The sequence below is a fragment of the Strix aluco genome, chromosome 1 (genome assembly GCF_031877795.1).
Source record: "Strix aluco isolate bStrAlu1 chromosome 1, bStrAlu1.hap1, whole genome shotgun sequence".
In the NCBI taxonomy this organism is placed as follows: Eukaryota; Metazoa; Chordata; class Aves; order Strigiformes; family Strigidae; genus Strix; species Strix aluco.
In genome coordinates, this window is record NC_133931.1 from 113358038 (window position 1) to 113381272 (window position 23235).

Below are 23235 nucleotides of genomic sequence, written 5' to 3' on the forward strand. Positions count from 1 at the left end.
AGGGCTAAAAACTTTGGGAGTTTGGCCCATATGTGATAACGACTAACATTACTGTCCCAATTTAAGCTGAACAAAGAAATCCATTAAAAAAATGAGAAAATCCATTCCATTTCAGAACTGAACTTCTTTTAATCATTTATTTTCAGACCTTCTATTAAAATCCAACAAGCAATTCTTATATGAACACCTTCAAATAGACATCTTGACTGTGCACACCTAAATCTCAAGTGACCTATTTATTCATTATAATGAAGGTAATTCTATGACAAATTCAAGATGACCTGCATAAAAGCTTCCAGTGGAAGTTTTTTCATCCTAATTTTGAGAGGAGCTGGGTATCTAGAACCAACTGCTTTCCCTACTCCTTGTATCCAATGCCCAACTGAAAGATTAAACACCACATATCCTGTCCCAAACCTCCTTATTGGATGTCTTCACATTTACAGTGGATAGCTCATCTCTTAAATGTTGCAAGGTTTGCCAAATGTATGAAATGTTCTTTTAAACTGAGATCACTAAAACCTGATTTTGCCAGTTAAGAGTAACAGCATTTGAATGATGTTTCATCTCTCTGGCCCATTAATCTGATGTGATGAATGACAAAATGTGACTTTTTTTTTTTTAATTTGCAGAAGTATAATCAAAATAATTTGTTAAAGTACCAGAATTCTACAAAGCAATCATGGTCTCAAAATCTTCTCTGAAAAAGAGTTAAGCAATGTGCCAAAGTCTAAGGAAAATAAAGAGATGGAAAGTAGCCTTCATGAATTCTAGAACTGAAAAGCTTACATCTAATATTGAGTTCAACTAACCATAAATTTTCCCTGATTCTAATCACCCTTTTATGTGATGTAATTCTTTCAAATTATATATATAGTACTTATTGCAAGCAGAATCATTTATCTGCATCAGAATTTGAACAGAATAGCACACTCAATTTTAACTATCAATTTAGTCCAGAAGTGACATTTGCCACTTACTTTCTAAGAAAAGTGATTAAAAACAAGGTATGTTCATATTAAAATGGACTACAATTCCTACATCTTCACCAATAGCTTTAGGGCTCACTCAAAGCTGGTAAAATAATTCAGTACATCCGCATCCATTTTGGATACTTTTAAATAGAGCAGCCAGGTAGAACAGACATTGGACGAAGGCCTGGAGTACCTGTACTAGGAATCACACTTGGCTTCTGGGATGCACCAAAACCATCTAGGATAAATCAAAGTAATAAACAAAAAAAAAAAATCCCAAAATTGGGTTTTTCCCTCCCCCTCACAACAGGTGGGTTTTGGTACTAAAATCTGATCTCATCTACCTGCATGAAGAAGCAGAACTACTCTAAAGCACCAACAATCATCTTTTTCCTGACATCTGCTGACAGATTATGGTTCTATCTTATCTGGAGTTACAAATATTTCCAAGTGTAAACATGTAACTGTGATCCTATTTATGTTGAATGGGATTTACTGACAGTCAGTATCGTATTTTAAAAGTTACGCTCTAACTATTAAAGTTTTATGTGAAGTGCAAGTTTACAAGGATACATAATGCATCTGTTGGAGCCAACAGAAATCTACAAGTCAAGGGGACACACCAGCAGTACCGTTCATGATATGCTAATGCAGAGAATCCTTGGTTTTGGTTGGACTGCAGGAGACACAAACCTCACTAAAATCAGTTAACTTCTTTTTTAGAAGAAAAGATATATATTAGCTGTGGCTAGATACTTAAGAGTCAGAAGTAAAATGGAGTGCCCTCCACTTGAAAACTGAAAGGACAAAATGAATTGCTAGAAGTTTTCTTAGCCCTATAGATACCCGAAATAAAGGAAGGAGAGGAGCGTGTTTTCCAGCCAAGTTGGATAAGTGCAGTTAAACATAATAGCTCATCACCAAACTCCTTTGAAGTTGAACTCATTAGCTTGGCCATCCAAACTTGTAACTGAAGTAACTTGGATACATCTGCAGTTTGGTCAATACACAGCAACACTGCAGTGGCATCAAGCAGCTCAGAACAGGCTACACCAAACAAGTATTTACACACCATCTTGGCTGGGTCCTGCAGGTCCTTTCTGACACAGCTGTATTGCCCAGTCGATGTAACCTGCCAGTAGCTTCAGCTATAGAATAAAATCTCTGTTTCTTTACATTATTCTCTGAATTAAAATTTTTCTTTATGCTGTACTTTAAGTATTTTCTTTTTTATCCCATTTTCTCTCTTAATTGTCTATAAGAACACTAAAATGTCAAATTGAACGCAGTACTTCAGTTGAGTTTTCCCCAATTCCACAAAAAAAAAAATATGGCAACTTCATTGCCTCCATGCCAATTCCTGTCAATGCAACCAGGAATTATGTTTTCCTTCCCACCACAACCATCCCCTCATTGATTTATGTGTGATCTACCAATGATTCAGTCTTTTGCATCCATCTTTAATGCACTTAATTTTCCTGATTTCAGACCACTTTTCAAGATCGTTTGCTTTCTAGTAACTGCTATTCAAAGGGCGCAGAATTCCCTCAAGCGTAGTATCGTTAAAAACAAAAGCGTAATCATTTAGATGGTAACGATTAATGAAAACGTGCTACAATTGGTCCCCAGACAGTCATTCCAGTTTAATTTGATATTTACAATTTGAGATTCATTTTTCTATGCCCCCAATTATAGTAATTTCTCATATTTCTTTAGCTCAAATATTAATACAATTGTTATCTTATTGTTCAGAAATTGCTTTGCCAAATTCCATGCTTCACTGGAATACTCAGCCCTCTCAACTTTAATATATTCAATCAAGTTGAGTATTTTTAGTTATTCTCTACCTATTTAAGACAGTTTTCTTAACATATTGTTAATATTGACCACATTTGAACCTTTTTGGGGATGTCTGTAATCTCTAAAAATCACAAATCGAGCTCGTCTTCTCTGGGTCATCTTATTTAATCACCCTTCCCATTAGTAAGAAGCTAGTACTTCTTTTCCTGGTTACTTTATTTCTAGTATATTTATTGAACCTTCTCTCCTTTTAGCATCCCAACAAAATAATTTTAAAAAAACCCAAACTGATTAACATTTTGTTAAAAAAAGAGATGAGTTATTTTCTTGATCTCAGTATGCATGCCTTTTCAAGGACTTTTTTTTCCCCTTAAGCTTTCTCACAGCCACACACTATATACTCACTTCACCTGCTCATGAAGGAACACGCATCTGTATATACCCATTCACAGAAACATACATATCCCACTGCCAAATCCTCCCAAAATTGTAATTTCAGTTTCATCAGACACAAGAGCTGAAAATGGAATACATATTGTAATTACTCTGTATTTAACAATATTTTCCTACCTTTAAGCCAGCAAATCCTTCCGATTCCAAGAAAAAAAAGGCAAAGGGCATCAACACAAACAAACATAAATTCGAAAAAAGAGAAGCTAGATTCCATAAACCTGCAAAAAACAAGATAAAGTATACATTATAAGTTCCTCAGCTAAAGAGTTAAAGATATTACATTTTCCTGCATTACATACAATGATGTAGTATACATACAAGTGCTAACAGAAGCCAGATTTTTATGGATACACAGTTATTTACAGGTCATTGCTGAAAAATACCCAATCTTCAAACAAAAATTAGATGCCAACTTAAACAATAGCAAATGTCTGAAATTTTGGGAGACAGACTCCAGACTCAGGTGGACTACTTCCACAATATCCCAAGCTCTTTAGATAACCATTTTAAAAGTTTTTCAGGACAAAAGTATTTTACTACTATCAGTGAAACTCACAAAATTCAGTTCTGTGTACTCACTTCCTCCCATAACTTTTCCTCAAGAGAAACTTAGACGAACCATGAATTTTAACATGAGCAATACACAGTGCCATTATCACCTCCAGATGAGAAGAGGAGGTATCATGGTAACAATAACAGCAGCCTTCCATGATGAGGTGACTGGCTCAGTGGGCAAGAGGAGAGCAGTGGATATTTAGTGAGCCTTTCAACATCATCCTCCATAAATCTCCTCATAGTCTAATCAATGAAATATGAGCTAGGTAAGTAGACTCTGAGATAGACTGAAAAACGGCTGTGCTTCTGGACTCAAAGGGTTGTGACCAGCAGTACAAAGTCAGGCTGGAAGTCAGACACCAGTGGTAAACCAGTAACGACTCCCTGGGGTATAACATCTTCATTAATGACCTGGGTGATGACAGAGTGCATCCTCAGCAAGTTTGCTGAAGATACAAGATGGGGTGGAGCTGTGGCCTGCTACTCAGATGAACCCCAGCAGGCTGGACAAATGGGTAGAGAGCACACTGGAGACCAAACATGCCACAAGCAGCTTTGTAGAAAAGGCCTTAAAGGTTCTGCTGGACACCAAGTTGAACAGAAATCAGCAGTGTGCCCTTGCAACAAAGGCGGCCAACAGCATCCTGGGCTGCATTAGGAGAAGTGTTGCCAGCAGGTCGAGGGAGGTGATCCTTCCCCTCTGCTCAGCACTGGTGGCACACCTGGAGCACTGCATCCAGTTGTGAACCTCTCCATACAAGACAGACATGCCCATACTAGAGTGAGTCCAGCAAAGGACCATAAAGATTATTAAATAATTAGAGCATCTGTCATATAAGGAGAGGCTATGAAAGCTGTCATTGTTTAGATTTGAGAAGAGAGGACTTGTGGAGATTTTGTCAATGTATATAAATATCTGACAACGGAGGGGGGAAAAAAGAAAAAAGTCAAAGACTCCTCACAGTGGTATCCAGTGAATGAAGACAGGGCAATGAGCATGAACTGAAAAGAAAAAAAAAAAAAACAGAAAACTTGCAACATTGCAACAGATGGCCCATAGAGGTTTTGTAGTCTCCATCCTTCAACATACTCATAACCCAAATGGGCACTGCCTTGAGCAGCCTTCTCTGACTGACCCTGCTTTTAACAGGGGAGTCAGACTAGACTATTTCCAGAGGTCCCTTCCAACCTCAACCATTCTGTGATCTAGGTGAAAAAAAAAAAATCAACAACTGACTAAAACTAGGACATCTGTAAGACACATGTGACATCTGCAGGAAGGGAAAAGGTTTAGAAAACAACCTGAAGTGATAACTGATCTCCATTAAGGGCATCTGCTCTACTAAGATTTTTTTAAGCTGAACACTTTGTGAACAACCAGTTTCTGGTGCCTAAACATGAACCTATCATTAATCATCCTATCAAAATTGTGCAGGATGCGGTGTTTCTTCTTTATAAAAGCAGAAGCTTACCTGCAATTTAGTAACTAACAGGTTTAACTAGTGTCATATGTTCTGCATCCTGAAAACACAGCCTTTATTCTGTAGTTGAGAAAAACAGGCTTAGTCCTGCACCCTCCCCAAAACACATACATTTCCACAATTCTGCAGAACTATATTATATCACCTGAAATCCAAAAAAGAACATCCCCTATGATAAGAAAATTTGAACTAACAGCTTTGTTTACTTCTTACTTACATACAGGCTTGTTCATTTTCTTCTTTAAATTTGTCCATTTTGGAAAGAACAGGGAATGAAAGAGACATTCACTGGATGTCTGGGGAATTCATTATTGAAAGAAATTCCTGTATTTAGTTCCAAATGTAAAATAGTTAGCAGCTATCTCCACCTACACTCCGTTAAAAAAATGCTTTCACCATATACACTTTTTTCCTTAAGTGAAATTATCTAAATTTCAAGGAGAAATAAAAATGAGTGGGGAGGAGGGAGGCGGGGGACCAATCTACTTCAGCAATTGATAGCACCAGGAACCAAACTTAGACAAATAAGCTACAGAAAACAAACCAAGAAAATTCCAAAAGATAAGTGAAATATAATACTCAATTGCTAAAGAAAACAGACTGCCTGAAGGTGGCTAAACTCCAGTTAACAAAGAAGGGGATTTTTCCTTTTGAATTTGCTTAGCCAGGAAGCTCCTGTTACCATTCAAGAAACATTCACGCATAGCAACATCAGCAAGAATGTCATTAATAGCCCTTACTAGGGGTACACTAACTCAAGAGTCTGCGTACTTCCCCCCCCCCCCCCCAAGAAAATTAAGGCACCAGTGTTAGAATAGAAATACTATTAGATGGGGGTGTGGGTCTTATCTCAGACGCTTTCTCTAACTGAAGACAGACATCAGTCGCCTAATGCAAAGCTCAATACCTGGTTGTCCTAACTTCAGCAGCTCTATTACATGCATATCTACAATGTAAAATGGCGCTTAGGAGCTGGATAGTATGCACAGAGCATTTTAAGAGAGGGGAGAGGGGTGTGCATCCAGGATGATTTTTAAGAAGTTAAAATCCAGAAATTTACACATTAGCAGCTGGTAAGAACCACGTTTACAGAATATTAAACTACAGAGCTACAATATGCAGGTACAGTTATGAGAAGTAAGGACTGTGCTGTACTGCTGCTGACATATATATACCGTTTCCTCAAAGTAAGGAACATACAGGGCCCTCTTCTTCCCCTACTATATTTCTTAACCTACTTTGATAGTTCAGAAATCAAATTAAAATAAACCCAGAAAAATAATTATTTCCTACTACATTAACTGCATCACAAAATTGTATGAGAGAGAATTGCAGATATCAACATATCTAAAAGCTTTAAGCAGTCTATTGGAGTATTTTAATTATTCTTGCATTTGTAGCGACCTAAGAATATCCCCCATAAAACATAAAAATCTCTCAGTCTTTGGCACACAGATTAGACCCTCAGCAATTTTTCATCTTTCTTATTCAGGGCAGTTTCATTACGTTTTACCCCCACCTGGTGGTTGTATCCAACAACAGCACAAGGGAACATCCAGCTGTCAGAAGTATTTCTGGGTTGTAGTTCAACATGCATTAGGTAAGAGTGTTTATACGGGATCCAGGCATGGGCTTTCTGCCTAGTTTCAAAAATTAGAGGCATGTATTTTCTATTTTTCTATATGCCACAACTAATGCAACAGTCTACACTATAAAAACCCTTAATGTTACACTCAAATAGCTCAGACTGTATCTGCAATTGATAAAACCAAAGTGTTTTAAAGCAATACAAATTTTCCCATTTGATAACATGTGCAAAGCAGTAAGCAAAACCTACATGAAGGCTATGCTAGATAGAGTATTATGGAGATATGAACATTTTCTGAACTTGAGTGCTTGTGGTATCACTATCAGCTCTCCAAACTTGCACAGGTATTTCATAACTAACTCCAAAAAGGTATTGCCACTACATGGAATAGGTTTTTACAGAGCAGTGCAATGCTATTGTGCAAACCTAGTGAATACCACAAGAGGGAGCCCTTCCCCAAGGTAATGTTTTGAAATAAAGTACACTGATTCTTGTCTAGTTGCAGTAACAGAAGTCCGTGGTCAGATCCAAAAATCTACTGATGTTTCTGAAGTCTTCACAGCAATTGTGGTAAATCTTGGTTTAGTTCAGTAATGTCTACCCCTAGCATAAGCTCTGCAATACAGAGTCAAACTTAGAAACACTAAGATATTGAATTTACTTCCTTGCTAGCCATTACTATTGGATTTATGAACCATAAATTATACTGTGTATGCATAAAGTGGTACTTTCAAAAGATTATCACATGAAAATCAGAAGATGGTCACTGGCAAATTCAAAGACCTTCCTATGTGACAGCTACTTCTTCCAGCAGATTTCTAATTAAACCAAGTTTTCTCCAGTACTGCAGCAAGTCTGACAGAGTGAAAAAATTATATAATTTTCACCCTTTGATATATTTTTTTGTAGTTTTTCCAAAGTCAATTCAGACACAGAAGGAAGTATTATTTTCTATTAATTTTTTTTTCATGTTTGGGAGTAAAGAATATAAATCTGTCTGAGCAGCTAAATCCATGTGAAAAATGAGAATTAGCTGGGGTTTTTTTCTTCCATGTAGGAGACATACCAAATTAGCAATCCCCCATGATGTGTGACAAAACAGATCATAAAATAACTCAACTAGAAAGAAACTCTAAAGTCATGTAGTCTGATCTGCTGCTTAAAACAGCTAAACTGCAGGTGCAATCAGGTTTCTCAGGGCTTCAGCCAGCTGAGTTTTGGAAAATTTCCAAGGATTTTTATCTCCCAGTCTCTCTGGACAACCTTTTCCAGTGTTCAACCATCCCCCCGTGAAGAATTGTTGCTTTATGTCCTGCAAACACTGCTTCTTACCTCTCACTGCACACTGGAGAAGCAGCTGGCTCTATACAAAGCCCTCAGCAGTTGCAAAAACAGCTGTGCTCTGGATTTCCTAATAATCACACTAGGATATTAACCCAGGTAATATTTCTACAGCCCTCCTGGGCAGTTCACCCCTACCTCTACCTTCTGTACACTTCCTTTTGGTTTTGAGCTCAGGAGTACCCCATTAAGCCAAGTCATCTTCCTATTACACCTGCTCATCTTCTTGCACACCGAGGTGCACATTACAGTACTTGAAGGTTATCCTTGAAAGGAAGCATCTCTCTTGGCTTCCTTTGCCTTCAAGAATTCTCCAGTACAGTCCCACATACACACTTCCTGAAGTGGACAAAGTCTGCTCTCTCAAAATCTCATGTCTTTATTCTACAATCTTCCTTCCTCACTTCTCAAGTCTTACACTACCCTATCACCACAGTCAGGGTCACCATTGACCACCACACCTAGTCAGCTCCTCCTTTTTCATGGGTTTTAAAAGAAATAAAGTTCTTTTACAGTCCAGATAACACAAAAAATACTCGACAAGTTTCAGAAAGGTGGCAGACAATAGGCATTATTTCCTGTCTTCATCTATCCACATGTAATTTGTTGTAAACTTCTTTAATCTTAAAAAAACCCCTCAAAACAGAAACAAAAAACCATATCCTTACAAGTTAGGGATCTGGAATTTCATGAATTTGCTATCTGTATTATTAGACATTCATCAAAAACTATATATTTTTCAGAGAAAAATCCTCCAAAGTCCTATTACTACCTCTTCACAGAGCAGGAAAAGGACAGCACAAGTTAACTTGTAAATTATTTGTTCCAGATTAAATAAATTGTTTCACATAGTGAAGGTACTACCTCCTTTCTCCAGCCAAATCTACAAAAGAATGTCCTGTTTCCACCAGTTATTTCCCTGAGACTTATATAAATGTCCAAACTGTTTTCAAATATTAGTATCCATTACACATGTCATAGCCATAAGCATGTTAACCAATACTGGAAAGCATGCAAAGCTCACTCTGCCAGACATCAAGGCATCATTGCTGCAAGTACAAGTAATATTCTTTTCTTGCACCTTGTTTTCCTTGAATAGTTTCCTAAATAGTTTGTTTTTCTTGCATATCTTTACCACACTCACTATGCTTATAATCTGTAATTTTGCCTGTTTACAAATAAATCACTAACAGTTGAACTATCCAATCCCAACTGCTCACAGCTAGTAACTTTCTTAAAATTTTTTTATTTTGAGAATTTATACGTATCATCATAAAGAGATGGATTTATGAATCTTGCATTAACACACAAGGAAGAGGTTTGAACAGCATGTTTTCAAATTAGCTTCTAATAGCTTTTATTCCACATTACTATTCAGAGCAGTGAATTTAACTCCAAGTCTGCAAAATTCTTTAAGAAAATCCAACAGAGTTAAGACAGACTTTTGTGATATATCACACAAGCAAAATCAACTAGCCAATAACATATTAACAATTCAATTAGCATCTTAAATGAACATGGAGTTAGTAGTTTGAAAATAAGAATATATCTGTACACATATAACAAAGACATCCATTTTAATTACGTTATGCTGAGTACTAACCATGAATTAGTGAGCCATTTAACCACTGAATATAGTAGTTTTGTGGAAAAGAAAGCAGGATCTCATTGCTGATTATTGAGAAAGGTAGAAGCAGGACTGCACCAGCTGAAACTGCTAGAGTGAAGGTGCTCAAGAACAGCCTGAAATTTAAAGAAATGTACCACTGTTACCATCAGCATGCTCTGAACAGGAAAAAAAGTAGTTAGTCTACCTATTAATCAGTGTCTGAAGAAAACACATTCTTACATTGTAAAGGGATAGGAAAAACTGATTTCTAGAGTATTTCACTTCTAAAATGCAAATTTCAAATACCAAGTAGTTCACAGAATCTAGTAAAAATAATTAGTTTTTACCATTTTACCAGCTACCACAATTATTCTCTTGGGACTTGCATGCATTCAATTCCAATGTCATATACAAGTTAAATTACTGAAGTTCACAGAATATCTTTTCATAAGTCTCCTATTTTAATTTTAATTTCCCACATACACACTCAGAATGAAAAAAAAAATCCGTTTCTATATTCTTCCTACAATTTTTAAAAACAGAGCAGCTTTTTAATTTCTAAGTAGTGAGTACAATTATACATTATCAAATATTTTAACAGCAAACTGAAAAAAAAATTGCTTTTCTTTCACAAAGTAGTTATTTGAATGTCATCTTATTACTTGGGGTTTTCTGGTAGCTGTTAAGTCAATACAGGGAAACTGTCAGATTTAAAATATTTAAGCTTAATTCTTTTTAGATCTAAAATACAATTTATATCAAATGCCATCTTGTGGCATTAAAAAGAACTGTGTTCTTAAAAAAACCCCATTCTTACAGAACTAATCCAATGCTGGAATAAAAATCAGAAATCCTTCTCAAAATTGCATGACAAAAGATACTTAAATAGATTCACACAACAGGAATGTCAGTAAGTTGCTTACAGAGATCTTACTTTTCCTTAACAGTCTATGAATTCCTTTTTCATTCACACAATACTTAACTACAGAAGAAAGTTTGGGTGACTAATTTTGTTTTTCAAAAGTATTCTTATATGTTTTTGTTGGTGGTTTCTGAGGTTTTTTTTCTTTTATTTAAGGATTCTAAGCCAGAATTATGAAACTTAACACATTACAGCCTTTTAAGGTGCTAGAGCAGTTCAGCTTTGTTTTCTCTCCACCACCCCTACCCCACCCCCACCACCTCTTAAGTCCTGATAATTATGCTATGCAAAGAAATAGCCATCTGCATATGTTTGACAGTTATTGCTTTCTGGAAAATAACATGCTCAAGGAACAAGAAAGCTTAGGCTGGAAGAACAAGAAGCATTTTATATTTATAACAACACTTTTGACGAAAGGCTCTAATGGAAGTGCTAATCTTGTTTTATGTTGTTTTCACATGAAGAACACATTTACAATTGGTATTTGTTGTATTTTAAAGCTAAACTAGGAAACAGATGCAGGGGGGATAACAGTTAACAAAACAAATTTTGCTCTTTGAATATTGAAATCCAGAACCAGGTTAAGACCACAGCTGCTATGAAAATCATCAATCTAGAAGAGCCTTCACTATAGTCTTAAAAGCACGGGAGAGATGCTACTCTACTTGAGAGGGAAGAGTTTCATAGCGTTTAAAAGTATGTATTTTTCTCTAGATCTGAAGTAGACTTTGTGGCTAATAAGTATTTCAAATTCATAGAAAATATTGTTATCAGACACTACCGGCAGCAGAACACTTAAGATTTACATCACCTTTGTACATCTTTCAAGCTTGCCACAAATGCACAGCTAAAAGTGAACAGCTTGCAATGTACTCGGCACTTTCCCAGGGTACAAGACAAATCAATAAAAGACTCAATGAGTTCTCCTTCCAAGAGGATGACAGTACCACCATGAAAGAGCTAAGAACATTGTAATAAGCAAGTAGCAAGTCCACATAGTTATCAAATCACGTAACTGTGAGGGCAGCAACAGCTCACAGATGTTCTGTAGATCTTCAGATATATTTAAATAAGAGAGATTAATATCTAGCTTTACAAAGGAACAGGAAGAAGAAAAAGAGTTGCTGGCAGACCAGCAGTTCTGGCAAGTGCTTGTCTTCCATTTGTTATTCTGTTCTACTCCTTAAGATGATCAAATACAGATGTCTACTTCAGGGTCAGTTAACTTTCTTTTCAGGATCCACTGGCTCCCTTAACAGGGCTTCCATCAACTGCAGTGGGAACTTGAACACCTACCTTCCATATAAAACACCTACATTTTAGAGACCTAAACTTAGGTGCAGGTCTTGCACTGAATTCCACCTCTTGTATCAGGTCCTCATGCAGTATTCTGTCCAATTTCATGCCTACCAGGAAAACCACAGGTGAAAAAAGCCCCAGACCAAACTGCCTTGCCTGTTGTCATGCCTTTCATAATACAAGGTGCCACTTGATCAAATATTTTTCCTCTGCCCTGTAGCAATCTATTTGCTGTCACATTTAAAATGTACTGTTATTTATTTGGAAGCATACAAGATTCCTTTCATAACAATATATTCAGGAAAAAAAGTTCTGCAAAAAAAGCTATACATACGATATTCTGTTAACGATGGCATCTTCATCCTCTTGCTCATCTGAAAATAAAATTAGAGCAGGTTATACTCAATACTTAGTCATCTTTCCTCAGGCTAAAATGTATACACGTAGGAATCATTTTAATTTACAATTAAAATTTAGGATTACTGAAACAATTTGTTAGCATCAATATTTAAAGAACGTTCTTACCAAAAATGAATACTCTTTCCCTTCTTTTTTTTTCCTGGCCTTAAACTCTTTTCAATCAATGTAACTATGAAGTTATTTCATTTTATTTAAATATGCATATCAAAACTTCTTGGAAACATCTTCCAGAGGGCTCTACAGCAAACAAGCTCTCAGACTACTACTACTACCATGGCTGCTGCTAGGAACTCTGAAACAGAGATCAGGCAAGCGACAGAAAAGTCTTAGGGTCCATACTAACTACTACTATAAATCCCTAAATAGATGTTTCATTTTCAGTATTAATGTATTTTTAAAACAAAAAAGCATACCCATAACAGTAGTGATGACCACTCAGTTGCTTCCCTTTACCGACTCCTGGGGATTTAGGGAAGACAGGGAAGGAGTGTTGTTGTTGTTCTTGGTTTTTTTGGATTTAAGATACCATGGCTTCCTTTCTGGTATTTCACATTTTAGACCACTTTTGTTCACTTATTCCTCAATTAATATTCTAGCTTTTTGAAATAAAAATCAACATTTAACTCAGAGGTCAATTGCTAATATATTCTTCATTTATTCTTTATATCCTTTTCTACACACATCTGTAGACAAATGTATGCATTTCTACATTTGAAATAATTTTTGAGTCATCTTTCTTCTTTTAAGGTTCCCAGGTTTTCCATGAGAGGTAACTCAAATTTATTTTAAAATCTAAACATAAAGCTGGGTGTCTCAAGTCCTTAAGAATCAGGCACACACTTGAAATAAACATATAGCTACTAACATCATGCTATTTTGAAATTCTTCTGTGAAAGGACATTGGGTTATTGTTTCTGATTTTTTGATGGGAATCTCATGGTGTTTTGAGAGATTAAGTCAAGGTCACTTATGAATCATTTTGGCTAAAGAGCTTGTTGTAGAAACAGAAAACAATTTGTCCTGAAAGAATTCCAAACATGTTAACTCTTCAAATGTGTCTCATCAGAAAGATCCTAGCAGGCTACAAAGTTTGCCTAACTAAATGCTCACAAAGCTTTCATAAAGTCAGGACAGCTGGAGAGCAGTTCCTCTCACTAGCTGATGAGATCAACTGCCAAAGAGATAATAAAAGTGTCGTTACTTCCATAGCGTTTGCCAAACCAGTTCCTTCTTCCTGCTCTTCGCTATCTCAAAATGGTAGCCGCTTTGTAGTATCGAAAATACATATCAGGATGAGGAGATAGTATCCATCTTCCTCATTTGTTTAAAGTTTCATATGTTTAAAGAGGTGTCCTTCCTTTTTTTAAAGGTATTAAGTTTCTTGAAGAGTTTACTTTTTTTAAACATGAATCCATCTATGAAAGCAGCTCTATCATAACATGGGTCACTGTAGCTCAATGAACAGTTCCCATTAAAGTTCAAAGTGCCAAGATCATTATGCGTAAGAATGCTTGTTCAGCATGACTGAGTATTACTGAGCACCAAGGTCCCAGATAACCTGTCAAGAGTCAAAAATTCTGCCATTTTATAAAGATTTTTATGCTCTTTATCCTGAGAAGAAAGCAACAGGGGTTCCTACAGACTAGTGTCAGGCAGACAATGTTTCTAAAAGAAAAAAAATACAGTATTATCTCAAGGAATAAAACTTCGGTGGTAAGGTCATAAGGAACAGGTTAAAAACACTGAAATAGCTGTACCTGAGCAGAGCAGGATTTTTAGAAGAAATCCACTATTTCCCTTCTGTATTACTGGCAACCTTTTCACTTTACCAGCTAATGCTCTGAACTTGATTTTGGTGCTAGCATACAGCCTGAAAATACTTATTCTGGAAAAGCAGACATGAAAGGAGAACAACAGGATCTAAAGGCAAGGGAGGCAGAAGCATCTACTTGACATTCACACCTTTCTTCCTCCTCAAATCAGTTAAAATTTAGGCTGCCACGGAGCCACAACATAACTGATTATGGCCATCCACACCACCTCCATAACAGCCATCCACTTTTACTCACAATCACAGAGTGCCAGCTACAGCGCTCACTGATCCTTTTCTGAGATGCTCAGTGCACTCCCTCCCTTGGACAGTGATATTAGAAGGCACATTGAATGGTCTGAGCAGGCACAAGGGAAGTGACAGAAACTCACAGCCCAGGGACAAAGGGAGCAGAGAGAAGGCAAAGACAGCAACATATACAGTCAGATCAGTCTGGGCTGCCATAGACCAGCAGCCCACTTTTGGTCAGGGATCTGGTTCTTCCGCTTTCCTTGTGGAGGCAGGGAGAAAAAGAATCACCTATTCACTTGAAAAACAAAATTATTTTTGAATATATTAAAAAGTCTATGCTTACCTGCTTTCCTTTTGTATCTTGTGATTATGAAGTAGGAAACTATGTAGAGAACAGCAAATAGAAGAAAACAGATCTGGAAAAAAAAAAGTTGCATTTATGGGGTTGTGAAGAAATGCCTGGATTATAATAAGAATAGACAGAAAATCCAGTATCAACAATTTAAAATTTAATTCAGATCAGCAAAAGCGTATTCTATGTAAACGTCAATACTGTTATGTTTTATATCTTATTAATAGAAACCAATAAGAACAGTTTAATTAGAGTAAGAGGTATTGAATCAATTATTAAGAAAAAAAATAAGAAAAAAGCCTTATTTACAGTGTGATTTTTTTGTTTGGGAGAGAGCTGGGTGAGGTGGGTTGTTTTCTGAAGTTTGAATCCACTTGACTTTTAAAAATTATCATGTTTTGTATCCCCTTCACATCTAACCTAAGCATAATTGTATTTATATGACAGGCTCATCAAGATCTATTTTGGAGTAGGCTATCAACATATGAGGAAAGAAGAAAGCAGTTACGTTTACTATTTCCATCATGTCTTGAATCAAACAAATTTCAGGTGACAGTACACACAAGGGACTCATCTACCTACAGTGGGTGTCCAAGCACAACCTAGTCAAAGACAATGTTTCCTTTACAGTTAGAAGCCAAGGGCACAATTTCCCTCCTCATAAGGTAGGCCGATTATCTAGGTCAGATGTATCTTGAGCCCAGCGTGACTTGCATCAAGGTGTTTCTAAGATTTAGCACTAAAATTTCAATATAATACGGTAAGACCAAAATACCTACAAATACATTGGAAATCTTGGAGGAAAGGAATCGAACAGCAAGACAGTTTTAACCCTCCAAGCCTTTGTGGGAAACAAAAAAACCCACCACATTTTATTTGTTCCTGAATGAGGCATCAGTGGCTCAACGCTGCTTCCTTAATCTTATTTGTTGATACCTATTAAAAACACAAGTCAGTCAGAAATGAAACAAGAACAAAGCATGCCATTCCATGATGCTGGGGCCCTGAGCCTTCACTAGAACCTGAGCAGCCAGCGACCAGCGCTATCTACCAGCAGTGTACTTGCTTTCTATTAGCTTGCAGGAAACCAATTACTTGCACAGCACAGACTGAGAAGCTACGTGAAGCAGCCCAGTGCTTGTGCACAATACCAGTAGCCACCTAATACATCTTAACACACAGCAGTTAACCAACTGAATCAGGCAAAACTGTTTTAGCAGTTTTTAATAGTAAAGTGAGTTTGCCCTGTTACCTGTATTTTTTAACAGGCCCCGTCTAGATCTGCAATTAATAATGTGTTCAACTTCAGTCTGAGCTTTAATTTCCTTTGTGATCTGAAATTGCAAAATCACTTCACTGGGCAACAGTTGATCTGTTTCTTTAAACAATCATTTAAAGATCTGTTGTCTTTAAGAACTCACTGTCTTAAAAAAAAATCAGGAGCAGAAAAGCTACCCTAAGTGAAAAGAAAAAAATGAAAGCAAAGGTAGTGATGATATCCCTTAAAAATTTACATCTAAATAAGCATATTACATCCAAATCAGCAGAATCGGGGGGGGGGGGGGGGGGGGGAGGGGGGGGGGCGCGGGCACAGGAAAGAATGCATCGCACAATCGGGAAAGACAGACCTTTTAAGAACTACTAAAAAATAAACTGGGAGAGTTCCTTCTTTTCTGTAGTCAGACATTTTAGATTAAAAAACCAAAGCATAGCCAAGTGTCTGAGCCTGGCATTTGGGTGTCTCCAACTGCCCTACGCATGTCTCCCAGAAGTATTATGGTGCCATAGGTCTGAGAGTGGCAACTGAGCTCATTCTCTGTGCAGGAAACACACAGTGGTGATACCTGAAATACAGATGCTGAAAATTAGATTTCATAACTAGATCTCTGAATTAAAATATTTAATCTGAATAGAGTTCACCACTCCAACTTTCCACAGGATGCTTCAAAGAAGAAAAGGTTTTGATAAAGAATTTCATTCTTCAAATAAATAATAAAAAATTTTATTAAGATTTAATTAAAAAAATATGCTGGTATATTTTTGAATCAGGAAGAACAAAAGAAGCTGAGAATAGCCTTGGATTTTCAGAGTACTCTGACACAGCTTGTCCCCTCAGTATTGGAAAATGCAGTGCCAGTGCTGAGAGTCCTTCCTAAGTTTCCAGTTCCTCTGAAAACTAGACCAAGGCTACAGATAGAGACATCTAATTTTAGGCATCCACTTTTGAAAATCAGGTATCACATATAGAGGGTCAGTAAAACTCTTTAAAAATCCATCAGACCCAAATAACAGTGCCCCGTGTAAAATCAAGGTATAGTTAGGCTCATTTTGTTTAATTTTATTTGAGAATAAAAATTACTGCTATCTTGTTTGTATCTTCAAGCAAAAGTAGATGACCTTTATTCTATCTATGATAACAGGGTTACAATGAAAATGTGGGTCTGTACTTATAAGGTACCACTGAAATAACTGAGGTATTTTGAGGGCACAGCAGATGAAAGATGTCCAGTAACACGAACTGGCAAACGTTGCATTTCTAGTGTTAGATGACAGCTACTTTGCAACTTGGCATTAAGGTGTAACTATATAACTTGGTGTAATTATCCCTCTACTTCTGTCAGAATTGAGAACGACAACTTTATCAAATATTTACAAAGTTGTTTATTACTGAAAAGTCACATAATTTAAAAATGATCAGCAAGAGAAGAAATAAGTAAATTCTAATCAGTGAAAGCTTTAGGATCTTAACAAAAGAGAACTCCTAAATTAAAAGTCCTTCATACTGACCAAAACAAGTCAATAAGCAAACTCGGAAATATTACTTCAGTTTCAATTTATACTTAGTGAAATCTATTATTCTGAAACACTTCTAATCATGCATTCTGAATAGCTTTCTAAAGGGAGTAGCAAAAGCCAGCATCGTAACTATTTTTAGAGCAGAACTCAGTTAAGCTGGGGAAAAGGAATGTGTTGCCCATGATAGCTAAAGAATAGAGTCCCCTGTCCTGTCACACTGCAATCCTGGGTTCTTACTCCTCCTGTTTGTTTCAGGATATTTTTGTACTGCAAAAAAATACTGCCCTTGTTTGTACTTCTTCTAGCGTCAATTCGTATTTCTCAATTATGAATGATTAGGCTTGTATGCAGTACTCCAGGTAAGGTCTTACAGCCATAGCTAAACAGCACTAAGCCTTTCTTTCTGTACTGAAAACACATTCACCTGAGAATCACACTAGTAATTTAGCATTAGTCTCCAATGGCTGAATCCATCCACGCTGTCCTCCCCAATTGCTTACAGCAGAACAGTTCTCAAGTTACAGTAGAAACTTGTTTTTAGGGTTCAAGGTCGTCATCATCATGCCTTTTGTTTTCCCTTTTAAAAACCACACCTTAATTTCATACATCTATTGTTTTGGGATAATCGAGTCCTTTCCGCACCATGTTTTAACTCTCCTTTGTATTGACTACATCTCCTAAATAATTGATTTTGTGCTAACAACAGAATGTTTTACTTCATCTTCATTTAAGTTGAGCAAGGTTGCTCTTAATACTGATACCTGAGGACACTGAACAGTAGCTTTTTCCCCCCCCCCCCTCCAAACACAACACCTATTGTCATGTACACCTCAGCCAGTTTCTTATTCACTTTACAGCTCCTCTAAGGCACACTGACCCTAGTTTAAGAAATACCTTTCAATGCATTTCCTGCATAAGCAAAAGAAGCACTCTATCAGTAGTCATGTGGCTTCAGAAAGAGTTCTTAACAACTCCTAATTTGACACTCTTGAAAAACCCTTAGAAGAGGGCAAATTCACATATATATATGTTCACAGTACCCTAAATCATCTGTCAACTTTCATTTCTAATCACTTATTTAAAAGCATAGGCAGTCATACTGAAATAAGACACTAATCAGAAGAGAACACCATACATAAAGCTACATTGATATCTTCAGTGACAGAAGAGACTGTATTCTTTAAATTCCATCTTTTCTTCAGAGAATTATTATATGTGACAGTATTGGAGCCAATATTGCTATACAGTGTTAAATCCAAATCATACTGCAAGCTATGTTTTCAACCAAAAAGCTGTGTTTTATGTCATCACCCATCTCTACAATAAGAGCCAACAAAAGTTAAGGATGCTGTAAATGCAGCAAATCTAGGACAAGCTATATTCCTCATATCCCAAGTTCTGTGCAAGGAGTTTTTCACTGAAGCTCTTCCAGGTTTGACTTGAGGAGACAGTGAAGACACTGTGCAAAGAATGTACACAACTGTGATGAATAAGGGTTTCTGACATTCCCTGATAGTGTCAACTTAAAAAAAAAAAACCACCACACCAAAACCACACAACAAATAACAACTTCTAATCTTAAAATTTGTTTCCTTAAATTCATTCCAACCTTACAGAGAGGCAAAGTAGTTGTGGATTTGGTGCCATAGTTAAGACTGCTCCTGGGAAGCTACTTTAAACCCAACTATGGCACGTTCTCACATTGTAGGGGAAATACATTCAGCCCATGTTTGACCAGCTGCATCAAAATATAAAGAAAATTAAGAGGAGTCTGAGAATTTTATATAGTTATAGCCAAACAGTCAAGGCAAAGCAATTCTTAACAATTTTTAATGTCTTTTTTTTTTTGTGCTTAACCCTTCACACCACTCAGTAACTGAAAACAAAACGCATGGATTCTACACTACATGTAGAGGCTCCCTTTTAACAGGTGGCACTTTAAGAAGTCTCCAAACCTTGAGCATATACTTCATTCACATCTCTCTGCATGGACTAAATACAACCTCTGGTAGGACAAGCAAAAGAAACCTGTGTTCCCCTGGAGTCCTTGATCTTCATTTGGGAAAGGAAGTGCTTTATGCTCCTGCTTAGATTACAGACTAGACACGCACGCCAAGAGAGTCTACTTCTGGAGATGCACTGCACTACATTCTTCAGTATCTTGTATCCAGCTCTTCCACAGAGTCATACTTTTGAATCATCATCTAAAGTCACCCAAGTATGATCCAAGTCATATTTTTGGATCTGTACCAGACAGCTCTCGAATTCTGTGAGAATGGAGCTGGAGATAAACTGCTTGCATTTCAGTTTGTAACTACATGCACCTAAGGGGCTGGCACTGAAGAGTCCAGCATTAAACATAAGCAATAAAGGTCTGAACTAACTCAAATTATGTTGTACTTATCCCACTGACAGTTACTAAAGATGAACTGACACTAATTTGTCCAAGTGGATTATCTTTAAAACTCTGGCACTGAAATTCACACCTGCGATTGGTAAAGCATCATCTCCTGTTGCAAGTGCTAGAGCTACACTTTCATGCTAAGAAAGAATATGCTCAAAATGCACAAAATTATCTTTTTTTTCCCCTTATGCAAAAAATACAACCATCTTTCACAACTGTAATTCATGTGTGTGCATTAAAAGCTGCGTTTTTGTGTACAGAAAGATCAACAGCTTCTATTTATATAGCACAATATTCTTCCCAACTGTTGTGCAGGAAATACAGCTGTAGTTTATACTAGGAAAAAAGCATACAGCTGCATTGTCCAGTAATTGTTCAATACCTGACAATCAGCATGCCCTGGTAGCAAATGCTCCAAAGAGCATCCTGGGCTCTATTACCAGAAGCAAAGTCAATAATCATGGGAAGTAATTATCTCTCTCCACTCAGCATTCATCAGGTCACATGTAGCTGCTGCATCCAGTTTTGAGCCACTAATATAGGAAAGACAGTGGTGATTGCAGCAAAGATGATCATCACCATGGTCAGGAGGCTGGAACACATGCCTGGTGCAGACAGGCTGAAGGACCCCTGCTCACTGAGCTTGAGGACAACAAGGCTTCAGGAGGACCAGACAGCCACTTGCTAGTACTTATGAGGAGGTCATTAAGAAGGCAGAGCTGGGCTCTTGACAGTGGTGCACGGTGGGAGGATGAGACTGGAGGCAAGGAGAAATTCCCTCCATGAGGGGAGCCAAGCAGAGGAACTAGTTGCCCGGCAAGGTTGTACAATATCCATCCCTGGAGGCTTTCAAGCCCCAAGTAACCTAGTTGACCCTCCTCTGAGAAGGAGACAGGTCCAGTCAGCCTTCTTTTCTGCTACCCTGAACAAATTAGCACCATTAGAAACTTTGTCACCTCATAATTTATACCCTTCTCCAGGTCATTTATGAATGCATTTAAGAGTATTAGAGTAAGCACAGGCCCCTGAAGACTGTCAGGGATGTCCTCCCCCTACGAAAAAGCTGGACATCGTACAGAACAACTTTTAGCAGTAAGGAACCACCACAGAACTCCTTTGCAGAAAGGAGTCACAGACCTTAGTAACATTCTTATTTAACACACTTCCCAAGCATGAAACACAGGTTCAGTATTTCCACTTGAAAAGCATCAAAGTGGACAAGGTGATCATCACCTCCCACTTAACTGCATATTAGCATGTAGAATAGGGTGAGTCAGTCTGGAGGAGCAAACAGACAAGAAGTGAACAGCATTTTACTATGCTGTATATGAAGTGAACGATCAGGAAGCTCCAAAAAACAGGGCGGGAAGGCGGGAAGGCGGGAAGGCGGGAAGGCGGGAAGGCGGGAAGGCGGGAAGGCGGGAAGGCGGGAAGGCGGGAAGGCGGGAAGGCGGGAAGGCGGGAAGGCGGGAAATAACTTTATTTTAAAGTGGCTGTGTCAGTATTAAAAAAAACTTACTGCTATTACATCCACCAGAATTTCTACACAAAGGATACATAAAAACAAGCAGCTACAGACATAATGAAGAGCATCTCTACTTCTTGCTGTTATGTTACAGAACACATCCCTTTCCCTAAATAGAAAAAACAGCACAGAGAAGAGAGGTCACTCAGGGTAACACCACCTGGTAGAATAAGTCTAAGAACATGAAAACATGGTTAAGCATGGAAAACAGAACTGTCAGTGTTTTTCTTGACTGTGATTACTACTTATAGATAAGTAGAAGTGTTGCACTTCTGGGTTTTAATTTCTGTAATAGAAGACAACTAAACATAGCATTGTACACCCATCTCCTACCGCTCTCATGCTGCTAAAGTATTTTAGTGTGCATTAAAATGCCACACGACAACTAAAAAGCTTCCTCCTACTATCCCACTTGGCAACTAATTTTGTTTACTAGTGGAAAGGATGGCAGGAATAAACAGCAAGAAAATACAGGTGGAGACAAGCAGTTCCGCTCAGTCTATTTCCAATTACCCCATTGACATCTAAAAAGCAAACAAGGTGTTCCACCTGTTTTGGATGTGTCAACAGTAAATTGCCTATAACAAACTGCACACTAAAGAAAACTACAATTTTTAGCTATGCTCTCAGCTTGACCTTGGCATGCATAACAACAACTGCTTTGGATACCTCATTTTTCTCAAAATGAGATATTAACTACTTATTCTTAATCTAGCCACAGAGCACAGAGTTTTTAAATTCACTCTAATCCAGCCAGCCTTAGACACTTAGCACAACACACTAATTCCAAGCTTATGAGAAAATGTTAAATGACTTATGACGTCTTATGACTACAGATTAATGTTACTCATTAACACAGCCCTCCATTTTCCCCACATGTATGGTCTTCTCTCAGGACTCCTCCCTGGCTTAAGACACGTGCAAGAGGTTGACCCACTTTTTTTTACTGGTTCCTAAGTCATGAAGAAATCATAAGTTGTTCAGAGGCTGTGTGCCTAGACTTGCTCATCTAGCATAAAATTCCAGGATCTAACAGAAAGTACGAAACATCCAAAAACATGCAATGTACTAGAAATACTGCTCAGCTGAAGATAAAAACCAGCCTCTCTAGCCCTTCAGGAGGTAACTTCCATTATGTCATTCACTTAGAACTACCTTCACATTAACTTCACAAGCAGCAGAGCCCCACTTCAAACTAATGAAGGAATTCAAATCAATATATGAATTTGTTAGCTTTTACATTCCCTTTTATACAATTCATGGGAATGTATTTATGTTGCTAGGTAAAGGGGAAAAAAAATAATGTTATGACACCTCCACAACCCTTAGTAATAGGCCCTAGATACCTTCGTTCAGGGTAATGTACTGTATACCCAGTAATACACTCAAAACCCCTCAAAAAATTACTGCAAGTCATTTTTCTTTGACCCGTATGGGCTACAGAAATGCCATTAAAATTGGATTTAAGAATATTTTTCAGCATTAGTGCAAGATTTAAAAACACCCTCTAGAATTAGCACCAATAGCACCAACCTAGATGATGCTAACATTCTGCCACTGAATGAAGGTATTATTTAACATTTTACAGCCAGGCTACAATAACTGGTTGTATTAAAACTCAGACTCATTCCATTAAAAATTCCTTTCTGAAAAA

At 37.4% G+C, this 23235-nt stretch overlaps 1 protein-coding gene across 10 annotated transcripts in view; it reads right to left on the reverse strand.

The window, feature by feature from the left end:
* Positions 1-23235, reverse strand: part of LMBR1 (limb development membrane protein 1) — a 78575-nt gene that overhangs the window by 47730 nt on the left and 7610 nt on the right. For 4 of the 10 annotated variants that reach the window (XR_012624071.1, XR_012624067.1, XR_012624065.1 and 1 more), the window contains exons 2-5: positions 14848-14920; positions 12357-12396; positions 9796-9935; positions 3345-3445 (exon numbers count right to left, since the gene is read on the reverse strand). Coding sequence is in view for 7 of the 10 variants with exons in the window: in XM_074831615.1 (XP_074687716.1) it covers positions 3345-3445; positions 9796-9935; positions 12357-12396; positions 14848-14920 (354 nt within the window). In the remaining 3 variants the exon portion in view is untranslated. Of the gene's footprint in view, positions 1-3344; positions 3446-4744; positions 5324-6782; positions 6858-9795; positions 9936-12356; positions 12397-14847; positions 14921-15722; positions 15739-23235 lie in introns of those variants that run through there. The other 6 variants (XM_074831644.1, XM_074831637.1, XM_074831629.1 and 3 more) reach the window with 6 other exon arrangements.